The following is a 14,345-nucleotide window of genomic DNA, read 5'->3' on the forward strand; positions in this document are numbered from 1 at the left end:
CAAGTCAAGGTCCATTTTGTATTTTCTGCATTTAACGTAAGCCACCGACCGCCATTTGATGGCATTTAGCCGCTCAGACCCAAAACGTATTCGACGACAACAATTTTGTTGTCGTCGAATAAGATGTTGTCCACAACTCCATGCTGTATTGATGATGTTGGTATAGGTATACCATTAGGAGACATAACAGGCATGTATACGTTGATCAAAAATAACAATTCTTCTACATTCTCTAATTGTGTAGACTTCTTGTAAATTAAGTAACGCAGATGTTAGACAATCATTTAACTCTCAAAAGTTAAAGATTTATAAGGGTCCATTTGGTGACCAACTCTCCATTATTTAGCTGGGGACGGACCACCTGGAACCCGGACCGCTGATGGTCCCCGGTCCGGACCACTGGTTAACCACTGTTTGGCTGTAAGTAGCTCCAGCTAGGTCTGGGCTTTAAATGAGCTGTAATGTCACTTTGTATTATGTCTTGTATCAAATGTGGGATTTGTTAATATGCTCCTTTATCTTTAGTATATTCTTTTTTATTTTAATCTATCTATTTGTATCTCTTTTTTAATCTGTTGCACTCTGATTGTATATTTGTTTTTTATTCTGTAACTGTAAAGCACTTTGAGTTGTTTTGGTGTATATGAAATATGCATGCCTGTAGCCTACTGAAGGCCTACTGTAGGGCGTAGGACTATAAATAAACAACATTTACGCATTTTACGCACCAATCACCTCTTCCCCTCCTTGCCATCGCAGGCGGCCCTGCGTGGTAAATTGGAAGCCAATTGGCAGGAAGTTGATCATTATGAATGTGTAAAATGGCTCAGCTGATTCATGACAGCGATTTAGACGCGGCTCAGTCAGGACCAGGTGATCGGATGATTCCTCCCCTAGATGAGAGATCACGCCCTCGGGAGTCGGGAATGACTACGCACTATGGCCGCCTAGCCTCTGTGGTGGAGCTCAGTGCTCGGAGGTTTTAAATATGAGGGCCCCTCAGGGCATCAAGCGTACCGCATTGATGAAGGCCACAGTCCTGTCTTGTGTCGTGTCGTTGATGTTGCTGACCCAGGTCGTGGCCGCCGCCTCGCCCTCGCCCTCGGCCTCCTCGTCCTCGCCGCAGCATCCCAAGTTGAAATACAACAACAACAACAGCAACGCCCGTCGACAAGACTTCAGGAGACACAGAGGCTCGCACCACCTGCCGCTGACGGACGAGCAGAAAGCGGACCAGAACCTGCAGTTTATGCTGAGTTTGTACCGCAGCGCCGCCGGGCCGGACGGCAGGCCCAAGCGGCACCGAATGTTCGGCTCCAACACGGTGCAGTTGCTCAGACCTCTGGCGTCCTCTGTGGACTACCTGTTGATGGCGTCAAGAGGTGAGAGTTCATGGGAGTTCAACTTGTATTATAGGCTTAGGCTAAACAATCAAATTCACATGCACATAATACATTTCAAGTGCATTATTGTGCATCATCAAAGATCGTGATAATAAAATAATGCCATGCAGCATAATCATATTGTAGAAAGAAATAAGTTGGCAGTTAAAGTTTTCTTCTAAAGAGACACTTGCATCATTTTGTGAGTGACTGCAGTCATTTGTGTATTCGTCATTAATTTCAGTAGCCTGTATGTATGCATGTTATTTTGTGTGTTCTTTCCCCATGAATGTTTATTTTAATGATTGTCCTATTTTGATCTGTGAAGCACATTGGGTTGTTGTATGAAATGTGCCATGTACGTATTACTTTATCTCAATTGTACATCCCAAAATATAATTAGTCAGAATGTGTGTCTGATCTATTTGATCTGTAAAAGATCATAAGCTGTCCTGAAAATTATCAATCATAAGAATTCCCTCCACTCCATCCATCTATCATTGGTGTGCAGTGTGCTAGTGCTACAGTACAGTGGACACTTTGCCCCAGAAGACTTAGGAATTCCAAGCAAAACTACAGCCTTCTTAAATGTTAGCATGCTGAAATGGAAGGCATTTTTCTTGCATGTTACCATTTTAGGAGCATTATGGTGGCCAAATGACATACTAGGCCTGTCACGATAATTCCACGACTCCTATTTGCAATTATTAATCGCACGTGACACGATGCAAAGTGAGCTTGTAGATTGGCTTCAGCCGAGGAGTTACTAGTCTAGAACCCTGAGGGACTCCGGTGAATCTAAGTATATTGTTTAAAGATGTCATGTCAAATCTCCTAATCCCTCTTGTGTGTGTGTGTGTGTGTGTGTGTGTCGCTCCCCTCCTCAGACCACCAGTACACCTTCACGGTGGAGTACAACCTGGACGGCGTCCCCTTGGAGCAGCTGGTCAGAGCTTCGTTCGTCCACCTCCGCTCCCCATCCAACTCCTCCTCCTCCTCCACCGCCACCACCCGGGGGGGAGAGGGCAGTGGCGGCCCGGCGCTCCGCTGCCGCGCTCAGATCACCTCGCTGGGCGAGGAGGAGGAGGACAGCCAGAGTAGGAGAACGGCCACCCTGGAGCCCCACGACCGCTGGACGGAGACGGACATCACGGCCCACGTCAGCGGCCACATCCTCCAGCAGCAGGACGACGGCGGCGGGAGCGAGCCAGGCCGCTTGACCCTCACGGCCCAGTATTGGTGCGCCGAACCCAGCTGGGCCCAACAAGACCACCACCACCCCGCCTCCTCCTCCTGGTGGCAGCCGCCCTGCGGCGGGGGAGGCAGATGTGGAGGCAGAGGCACCCGGGCGGTCCGGGGATGGTCGAGGGAGAGGAGGAGGAGGAGCGGTGGTGACCACCTGGAGGTCCCCTCGCTCCTCCTGTACCTGGAGGAGGACCAGGACGTGGACGAGTGGATGGAGGAGCTGCTGGGGATGGAGGTGGAGGTGGTGCGGGAGCCTCCGCCGCCATCGCCCCCGCTCCGGCCCTCCTCCTCCAATAACCACCAACGATACCGCCGCTCCAAAGACTCCACCAACTCCTCCTTACCGTCGTCATCATCTTCAACGACGTCGTCGTCGTCGTCCTCCTCCTCCTCGGGTCCGTCCATCCGTCCCTCACCAGACATGCTGAAAGGTGCTTCTTCTTCATCTTCGCCGCCCTCCGCCATCGACCGCACGAAAGAGCACAAGAAGACGTCGGCGGCGCTGGCGGGCCGCTGCAAGCTGCACTCGTTCCGCCTGTCCTTCAAGGAGCTGGACTGGGGCCACTACTTCATCGCGCCGCCCATCTACAACCCGCGCTTCTGCCGCGGCGACTGCCCGCGCATCCTCCACTACGGCTACCACTCGCCCAACCACGCCATCGTGCAGACGGTCATCCGCGACCTGGAGGTGGGCGACGTGCCGGCGCCCTCCTGCGTGCCGTACCAATACATGCCCATGAGCGTGCTGGTGGTGCACAAGCGCAAGGTGGAGTACCGCGAGCTGGAGGACATGGTGGCCGAGTCGTGCACGTGTAGGTAGGGAGGGAAGGGGAGGGTCTCCCTGTTTTCCCCCCTCGCCCCCCGAGTAGGGCTGGCTGTGGGTGATGTGTATAAAAATGTACAATTTATTTAATATGTATATAGAAAAATAAATAAATGGCAGCTCTAAAAGCTCGTAGATTGTAGATCGGCTGTTACTGTCTTTGTACGTCGCGACGATTATACTTGGTACAACGAAGTGTAATATAGGGTTAAATGGATGGTGTGAGTGTTGGAGTGTTTGTTGTTGAGCTGTGATTGACATTCATGCACTTGAGAACCAACACCCTTGTCTCGGCTGAGCTACAGCAGCAGTGATTGATTCTCAACTTGCACAATGCTGAATTTAATTCTACCTCGAGGCTTGCCAGCACTAAATGGGAAGGAGAAATTGATTATAACGGAAGTGGCGGGGCATTTGGTGTGTCCTCCTCATCATTCTTTTTTTTTAGCTGTGTGTGTGTGTGTGTGCGTGTGTTGGTCTCTGTACATATGATGTCTGTATATGTTGAGGTTTTTCTGTCTTAGACTTTTTTAAGGCCTTGCCTATTATTCCCTGGACAAGCAGCTAAGGTTGACTCTAAGCACAAAAAGACACAAAAAACAAAATAGTGCAATTTAGTGATCGTCTGACTCGGGACAAAGGGAATGAAAAGAGCCCCGGTCGCAGTCTGTGTCTTGATTGTGGAAAAAAAGATTAGAAAAGTAATGTATTGTATTTGAAAATTGTAAAAGAAAAGAAATGTATATTGTGTGATTTCTGTGAATTAAATTGAAAAGGCTAATGGAATAAAAAGGTATGTTTTTCTAAAAAGCTTATTTGTTTATGACGAGAACGCTAAATGAGTGTGAACCCCTTTTGGTGTTTTAAGCATCTTGTTATACTTTAGCTATTGAAAAATAGCAGATCTACAAGCTCATAGGGTGGCACAGAGTGCCTCATTACGAGCTTGTATAGGTCTGCTATTTCTTATATATATTCTTTCAGAGTGAACGTTTTTAAATCAACTCTTTGCTTCAAGGGAGGTCCCTAGAACAACATATTTTCAGATGGGGGTCGGCGGCCAATTACATATAATCTTGGGGGTCCTTGACATGAAAATGTTTGAGAATGACTGACATAGAAACATGTTTTTTTCCCCCCAGAAAACTGTCAGGATTTAGAAGACTTTTGTAAATCGTTCCCAGGTCTAAGTGAGTGTTAAGGTTCTGAGCATTAATATTCCAGTCAGTTCTTCCCATATTCCAGATATATGGTGCTTTAATTGGAAGTAGTACTGCTTTCTGGCCAACAGATGGCACCCCTGTACTGTTGCTACAAATCTGCTAAAACGTGCCCAAAAGGTTTTTAATGTGCATTCAACTTCTTTCTCTCATAATATGCACATTGTAGCTTTAGTAGCCTGATTATTACAGTTGTTCATGTAGGTCCCTTTTTAAAGCAGGTATTGATGTGTTCTATCATCACCATGTTGGCTTGAGGTGGACATTTTGTTAACATTTAATTTTTGCCACAGACAACAAAATGAGTGAACAATAATATTACCAGAAATAGATGGCCCTGAATTACCATACCAGGTCTGCAACTATGAGTGTTAAAGTGGAACGGTAAAGGAGAATTCCATGCTAGAAGGCTTTCTTACACAACTTCCTTTTTTGTAGTTAAGTCTCCACCAAAGAGGTCCAGGTGTTATTTTGTGCAAAAGCACATTGGCCATTTCCCCTACCATAAGCCCTCAATGAATTGAATTGCATTTAATTGAATGGGGCGTTGTGCTAATTTGCTTGATTCCTTAAATAAAAGTATATATCCTCTCTTCATAATGGTAAACAGTATCCCAAGCGCTACACTTTACTACTTATTTCGATGGAAATAAGCGAATTGGCACAAAAACCCAACCCCCATTGAGGGCTTATATTAGGGGAAATAGCCAATAATGCACTTTTGCACAAAATAACACTTGGACCTCTTTGGTGGGGACGTAACAACTACAAATAAAGGGAGGAAGGTAAGAAAGCCTTCTAGCATGGAAAATTCTCTTTGCAAATAAAACATTTGAGAACCACTAGTAGTAGTTGGACTCCTAATGTGCCATTAGTGTCCTAATAAATGTCATACTTATTCTGGTGAAAACCTGGAGATTGACATTCAGTAAGTGGGTGTTGTGATCAAATTGAGAACATTATAAGGGTGTGTAAAACCATAACACTCTGCACGTCCCTGCAGCCCCTGAAAGTAACTCATCCCAGTTCTTGAGTCAAAGTATAGATTCTTCTAAAAGTTTTATAGTTAAAAGTACTGGCATACATATAAATTGTGTAGTAGCATTGCATTGCTCGATTTAAAGACAATTAGAAAAATAAATAATCCAAAAGAGTTTAATGTTCACACATGGTGGTGGGAAAAAAATCTACAAGCTCACAACATGTACCCGCATTGTGACGCATTGTGAGCTTGTAGATCAGCTATACTTTCACTTATAGGGCTTGCAGGGATATTTCACTTTCACACTAGACATTGTAATGTCTAGTGTGAAAGTGAAAGGCTTTTGGGAGAACCCCAGACACCCCAGACAGTTTTTAAGTTGCTCGATTCAGTATTTAGAAGTCATTAATTTGATCATGAATGCCCCCCCGTCCTGTACAAACCCATTTTAACTATTGATTGATTGAATATTTTATTGGCAGAAATGTAATCGGTACAGTCAAACAGAAATGTAATCAGTACAGGGTACAGTCAAACAGAAATGTAATCGGTACAGTCAAACAAATGTAATCGGTGCAGTCAAACAAATGTAATCGGTGCAGTCAAACAAATGTAATCGGTACAGTCAAACAAATGTAATCGGTGCAGTCAAACAAATGTAATCGGTGCAGTCAAACAAATGTAATCGGTACAGTCAAACAAATGTAATCAGTACAGGGTACACTGATACAGTCCAATGGGATCACCAAAAAAAGTCTTTGCCGGTCTTGTTTCCATCATGATAGTGATAGTTTCGACACCCATCCTTGGTTATGGTGACTTACTGTGGTGACATACTGCCTTCCTAATATGGGAGGGGACCATGTTTTCTTTTTTTCATGACCATTGTTCGTTCTTTCTCACAACATTATATCTCCGAGTCTCTCTCTCGTGTGACTGAACTTCTCACCCCATCTCTAAGGGAGATTAATCACACTTAAAAGATGCGCGGGTGCATACCCACAGATGCTGACCCCAAACACATGTGTGCTTGCATAGTGTGAGTTTTGGTAAGTAGAGTGAAAAGTAAAATATTTGTCCTTTGCAATGCTAGTGGAGTAAAAGTCATATTATAAGCTTAAAAGAAAACGGATGCTAGATAAGGTGGTAACTATAGTGTCGAACACTACCCCATATTGCTTGCCAAATGTTCAACTGGTAAACGTGGCTAGTGTGGGACATGTTAATCTAAATAAATCGCCCCCTATTTCCGTCTCTGTGTTTACCAGTGAACTCACCATCTTGGGGCCTGGCATACACCAGTGTTGTTTTCGTCGACTAAAACTAAGACGATTTTTTTTCGTTGACTACCTTTTTTTACTGACGAAAACTACATGGAAACTAAATGAAAACTATAAACTATATGGTGACTAAAACTAAGACTAAATATACTGACAATTTCGTAAACAAATAAAAACTAGACAAAAATGTTAGGAAGGGACTAGTGGACAAGAGATCCAGTAAAAGACATTTTACACTTGGTTGCATGGTGAAAATAGCAGATCTACAACCTCACAACGTCGCGCTGCGACGCGTTGTGAGCTTGTAGATCGACTATTTACAGCAAGTGTAAAATCAGCCATTATGACGACATCGAGGCTGCCAAACAAAACACAATTTAGTCAACTAAATGCCCTGTAGATTTAGTCGACTAAAATCTCAAGACATTTAGTCAACTAAAACTAAAACATTCCAGGTGACTAAAATGTGACTAAAACTAAGTGAAAACTATTCAAGAGGAGAGGAGTTAAAAACATGTCTCATGGAAAAAATGAGGTATAAATCTGAGGAGTAGGAGCAGTTATTTGAGAAACGCGATTAAAAAAAAAAGAGTTGTGTGTGAGTCGAATTGATATAAAAGAAGACACACACACACACACACACACACACACAGGCGTGCGCCGTGTCACCAGTCAAAGACTGCAGTGCTTCTCCGCTGTGTGTTTTCGGTTACATATTTACCAGGCCAATCTTCTGAATATTATGTATCTGCATGCACTGCAATGTCTAGACTGTTAGAGATTTACCAGGCCAATCTTCTGCATATTCTGTATCTGCATGCACTGCAATGTCCCTGTCTAGACTGTTAGAGATTTACCAGGACAATCTTCTGCATATACTGCATCTGCATGCACTGCAATGTCCCGGTCTAGGCCAATCTTCTGTATACTGTACTTTATCTGCATGTCCCAGTCTAGACTGTAAAGCACACACATGTACGTCATTTATGTTGAGTTGCATCATCATCCATAACTGAACTCATCCATAACTGAACTATGGACCAGAAGGACAGTACACAGAACTGTAGGTTTTTTCGTCTATGAATTATTATGGGAAAGAAATGCAAAATGCAGGCCTGGGCCGTGGCTCAGCGGTCCAGGCACCTTGGCCGGTATAGCCCGAGTCTGGCAGTGTGCCTTTACTGCATGTCACTCCCCCATCGACCCACATTTTAGTCGACGAAATGTCGAAATCAACACTGGTCGGGTTTCTGATTTCTATGTGATTCACTCTTAACTCATTCTGGACGGGAACCCTTTTTGGTGTTTTAAGCATTGCGTTATACTTTAGCTATTGCAAAACAGCAGATCTACAAGCTCATAGGTCTGCTATTTTTGAAAAATCTTGAAAATGTGGCTCAAATCTTTGAATGTATATTCTTTCAGAGTGAACGTTTTTTAACTCAAATCTTTGCTTCTCATGGGAGGGTTCCTAGCTGGAACAACATATTTTCAGATGGGGGTCGGTGGCCAATTACATATCATGTTTGGGGTCCTTGACGTGAAATATTGAGCACCACTGATACAGAAACATGAGGTTTTTCAGAAAACTGTCAGGATTTAGAAGACATTGCTAAGTAAATATATCTGTCCATGCGGGACACTTTGGATGTTCATTTTGCACAATGTGTGACTCAGCAAGCTTGTGAACACTGAGCCAGCAGACATGGCATGTGACGGCCGGGAGTCACTGGGCAGGATTTAAAATCAATATTATATCAACAATTATTATATCAAGTTGAAATATCAGATAAAAAAAGATAACGTGAGCTGTGAGCTTGTATTCAAACTAATTGATTTAGCCCATAATAAATATAAATATATGAATGTCTTGTACGTATCTTTGAGTATACATTAATGTACTCAAAGAGCTCCACAGACAATAAAACAGAGTTCAATAAAAGAAAAGTAAAATAAGTATTAGGAATAATGTAGGGATAAAGCTTACACATAAAAAGCTAGATACATTTGAGATATATATATATTAATATTTGTAAAAGCTATTGGATTCTTTTTTCTGTGGCTTTCGCCTTTATTTTATAGTTTTTTTTATGGAGGGACAGGCTGACAGGAAATGGGGAGAGAGATGGGGGGGAATCTAGTGCCTGGACCACTGCTACTACTGTAAAACAATAACACTGGATGTTATTGTAGCGTGTTGCATAAGGTCTTATATTATGGAACCGTGCAGAGCGCCACCAGGATGTTATTGTAATTCTATAGCGTTTACTGTTAGTTCTGAGGCTTCCACGGTGGTTCTACGGCCGATGGGCCCGTTTTACGGTAATTAAACGACTCACTGAGGACTGACTGGAAGGCCCCACATGTCACTGTCCCTGTGGGAGGTTGAATGTGTGCGACTATGCGCGCGCGTGCGTGCATGTGCGCGTGTGCGTGTGCAGCATCCAAGGGTGTGATCTGTTCCATCGGCCTATTACGACAGAGGCAGTGGAATTCCAGGATCGAGTGTGCGGTTCGACACAGCACACGCACGCACAGTCGCGCATACACGTTCAAATACAGTACGTTACAGTGAGTAATCTTCCGATAAATGCGTCACGTTGGCGGCATCATATTCTAATGGGGGTCCGACTGTCCTTGGCATATCATATTCTAATGGGGGTCCGACCGTCTCTGGTCCATGGCGTTAGAAGGAGTTCTTAAAACCCATTTTGACCAGGGGTAAAAATGTCTTCTACATCCTGATAGTTTTCTGAAAAAGTTGAAAAATGTTTCTATGTCAGTCGTTCTTCGATTTTTCAAAAATGGCAGACCTACAAGCTCGTAGCGCGCCACTCGGTAGTTTGTAGATCTGCTATTTTTCAATAGCTAAAGCATAACATAATGCTAACACCAAAAGGGGTTCCACGCCCAGAATGGGTTAACGCTATTGGCCAAATAATGCATATAGTCACATATTTCTTCCAGTACCCTTGATAAAATTCAGGACCTTTGATCAAATTTCAAAACTTATCCAGTACTGGAAAAAGTTATTTCCAATTTCCAAAGCTTTTCCAGGAATTTTAAAGACCGTGGGAACCCCGTCTATATCTGAAGCTTGAAAACGGGATAATCGAGGACAAACCTGCATGGTGCAGGGTATCGGTTGGGATTAAAAAAGGTAAAAGTTATAAACGAGCCGCGATCTTTGATCAGACATTTAATTTTAGCTTAACTTTATTTATCTTGTATGTTATCACTGCTTTGTGCTAAGCTCCTCTTTTTCGGGGAATCAATAATGTTTTATCTGAGAGTGTTATTTACTAAACTGGGTCGTGGGGTGAAAGGAATTACAGCCGCTCGAGCAGACGAGACGGTACAAACTGGTCCCTTCTGTCTGGCCGTGGCCCTTGGTCTAAATTGGACCCAGTGTGTGTGTGTGTGTGTGTGTGTGTGTCTGTGTGTGTGCGCGCATGTGCGTGTGTGTGTGTGTGTGTGTGTGTGTGCGCGCTATGAAATAACTCATGTTACAGCTGGTTGATCAACCTTTGCAAACAGCTGATGTCCTGCCAGAATACCCTCAATCACCCCATGTATCATTCAAGGTTAACCTGAGGCCAACGGATTCGTCCGTTATCACTGTATTAAATATACCAAATGAACCGTTATCAGGACATACTGTCACAATACTAGACATTGTGGAGTTTGGCTGTATTCCCCCCGGACTGCACAGGGTGGTGGTGGAGCAGACATAGACTGGTCAAGGACTCCCCCTGCTGAAGTTGAACGTGTAAAAGAAAGGAAAGGTACTATGTTTACCCAGGGTAACTGGACTAAGCTCAAGAACTTGTTTACAGCCAGGCCCTGCTCATAGAACATTTCATGGTAGAGGTTCAATGCCTTGTCCAAGGGCACTTCAGCGGTGGTCATTTTAACGTGCCGGTCCAAGGATACGAACTAGCGACCTTCCGATATCAAGACCGCTCCGCAAACCGTTCTATAGAGCGCCGAGACTCCTGACGTCACTCGCTCGTCCCCTAGCATGGTTACAACTTGGGGTTCGCGGAAGTTTTCCCCTATGGAGAATAACATGCATGGGGTCATGTTGGGGGTCAAAATCGTCTCATATAAGCATTGTGGTCCAAACATAAACAAACCGTCTCAGCGAAAAGATTATCTAATTCGGCAGCAGTAACATTGGCATTTTCTCTCAGTCAGTTGATTATTCATTGCGACTGTATGAAAACTGTATGAAAACCAGCAAAACCTGTCAGTCCGTCCGTCACGCCTCGTGACACGCTCCATATATGGCCGTTTCCATATATGTAGACCACAACACTGACCTCATCAAACCCTGGATAGCCATACATGGAGAAGACTGGATCATCACCTAGATCTGCATATTATGGAGCCGGCCAGCAACTCTACATGTTACCTCAAACCCGATCTCCATATATGGAGCTGACCTGTTCTGACATTCCATAATTATGTTTCTCCTTCGCCCCCCCGTCCTTCCTCTTCGATGTCTCCCTTTTTACTGATACCTGTACCTGTCTATTAAAACTCTAGACGGGTCTGCCCCAAAGTTATTAGTGCAGCCGCGCCCGGCAGCCGGGGAAAACTAGAGTTCTCAACAGGCGCGGTAATTAAGGCCCGGCCCTACCTGGGCCCTAACCGGGCTGGCCCGAGGCCCCGCCTGGCCTTACTGGGTGCAGGTCTTTTTTCCGACAGCATATTGATCCGAAACCTCAATCCTAACCTAACCCTAACCGCAAGCACGGGAGCAGCGCATGTCGGACCATCGCTTTTTCGCATCGCAGCGAATGTCCCCCCGCTGCGGATCGGATCGTTGCCCCGTCGGCTAGAATGCTGTCGCCTCCCGGCCTTACTAGCCTAATTAGCACACCTCGGCAGGTGACAACTCATGACAATAAACACATATTTTTGGGGCCAAGCCATAGTTTCCTTTCATGGCTGTTTACATTCGAGGGTCGCCGGTCCTCTCGAACGGAACAGTTTAACGTCATGCCCAGGACAAATAAAATAATGGGGCCAAACAAATATTTTGAAAGAAAAAGAAAAGGGGCAACACGTTTGTTTTTCTTCACACTTTGAGAACAACTGGACTATAGGGTCCCAGAGATAGAACATCGGGGGGCCCTTGGCCTCATGATGCACATCAAACTGGCCCCGGGTGTCCTTGAAAACTCAAAGAGGTTTAAGAAGCACTGCTCTATAGGTCTAGGACACCAATTGTTGACTTTGAGTCGAGGCCCAGTGCACGTTTTGACCACTCTGGAGATAAGGTGATTCTGTGAAAAGTCCCTCATGGGCATTCACACTGCCTCTCCGGCCACGCGAGGTCATGTTTGTAATGCACCTCTGGCCTTCATTTGATCAAAGGCAGAGTGTATCTTCAGGGGAGATATCGGATTAATGATCTGTAATCTGTAATGATCAATCTGTAATGATCAAGGTTTGAAGTTCACCCGTGTCAGCTCGACACAGGTGAGAAATGTCTGAAGTTCAACTTCAGACGTTGCTGCATTAGGCTGACGTAGTGCCTAGTTCTGGGTCATGGGTTAGGAGGATTATGGAATTCAGACATGGGGCTGTATTTTGCGTGTCTTAAGTACCAGGTCTTATTACCTAACTTGAGTAAACTAAAGACCTGGAGGCTTGATCAATGCCATTTGGCTATTCTGAGTGGCCAAAGAGCATTGACCACGCCTCCAGGTCTTTAGTTTACTCAAGTTAGGGAATAAGACCTGGTACTTAAGACACACAAAATACAGCCCATGGTGTACGTGTGCCATTTTCTGACTGGAACCTGAATATGAAGTCTGTGGCCCTCCAGTTAGGGTTTTTTTCTGTAAAGATTTCTGTTGTAACTTTGAGTAGTGGATATCTGAAATGAAAAGAAAAAGAAAAACAACTGTTACAAAACAAAACAGGGTATTACACTAGAGAACAGAGTACACAACAAGATGGATCATTTGTTCCGTCTAATATCATTGTCACTACTGTAGGTCAGCATTAAGATTAAGTTAATTTGGTTTTCAGCATTGGAGTACTTTGATACAAAGACATATTTAGTTAATCTCATTGCTTATATGTTCGTTGTTTACATGAGAGTATATTAAGTAATAGTGTATATGAATAAAATGGAGTGAGATGGTCATGGGCATGTACAAGAGGTCGTAATATAAGAAGACAGTGCACTTTTGAACATATAAGATTAAATGGTTCGAATAATGTGTTGGTAAATTGTTCCAATCAGAGGGGGCTTTAAATATGAATGCTTTCTTACCTAATGCATTGGAGAATGTTGAGTGGAATTATGCCTCAACTGGTAATTGGTAGTGGATGGTACTAGAAACTGTTTGAGATAGGATAGTTGAAGTGCATACATTTAAAAAATAAACTGGGTCCAATGACGCTGTCTTCTTATAGTGAGAGAGGGCAACTCAAGATTTTCATACATAGTACAATGTTGAGTTGTAAAAGGACAACCTAAGTTAAATCCGAAGTTTGTTATAAACTATATTGAGACTGTTCCGATTGGATTTAGATGCGGTTTGATACACGACATGGGCATAATCAAATATGGGTAAAATAAGCTGTAGTCTTTTCCTGACACAGAATGAGAAGCAGTTTCTAGAGCGATATTGACTGAACACAGAGATAGCCTATGTATCAATTAAAAACATTGCCTCCAGTGTTTCCAGAAACATGAGGAAAAGATTGTATCACTCTGTGTGATCCCTGTTAAGGCCATAATTAATACTAGATTAATGTGTAGACTGAAGGAATCTTTGATTGAAGGAATCTTTGATTCCTTCAGTCTACACATGAATCTATAATTCCTCAGTCTAGCATGAAAGGTGGGTACATTACTAGTCACAAACATCTCACTGGTCCATCTTGGGAGTTTCAGGAAGATTCGAAAATCATCATTATATGCAAACTGAAGTTCTCTCATTTTCGCATTGCTAGAGAGAGAGAGCCAACTCCATCGGAACTACACGTGAGCTGTGAGCTGTGTAAAGTGGAGTGCAGTGGGTTTTAAAAAGTGCTATTTTAACATTGTCTGTACACATATATGAAACTTCCGTGCCAGCATGTTGGCTTAATGCCCATATAGCTTACAGCCTGACGCTGCACACATGATTCATCATCATAATCACATAAATCTTTAAAAAAAATTAAGTGCCCCCGGGTATTTAAACTTATTTACAACCACTAGGGCTTCACCTGCCAAATAGAAAATGTGAGCTTTTGGTCGCCCTTTGATTAGTCCGACATTCATCTGCATGTGGGACTATAGCGTCTGCTCCCGTGCTTGCGGTTATGGTTAGGTTAGGAGATGAGGTGAGGTTGTAATTTGTCGGACCAATGACTACAGTACGTACTGTACCCAAAAGGAGTGTTGTT

The 14,345-nt window shown here is 43.8% G+C and overlaps 1 protein-coding gene across 1 annotated transcript; it reads left to right on the plus strand.

Annotated features, from left to right (window-relative positions):
- Positions 1-988: 988 nt before the first annotated feature.
- bmp15 (bone morphogenetic protein 15) lies at positions 989-3,447 on the plus strand (the record flags this gene model as incomplete). The annotated part of the gene is made up of 3 exons (XM_080793145.1): positions 989-1,382; positions 2,270-2,941; positions 3,047-3,447. The coding sequence occupies 3 exons, from the start codon at positions 989-991 to the stop codon at positions 3,445-3,447; spliced, it is 1,467 nt and encodes a 488-aa protein (XP_080649271.1).
- Positions 3,448-14,345: the final 10,898 nt, after the last annotated feature.

The sequence above is a fragment of the Protomyctophum bolini genome, assembly GCF_963924005.1.
Source record: "Protomyctophum bolini genome assembly, chromosome: 20".
Lineage (NCBI taxonomy): Eukaryota > Metazoa > Chordata > Actinopteri > Myctophiformes > Myctophidae > Protomyctophum > Protomyctophum bolini.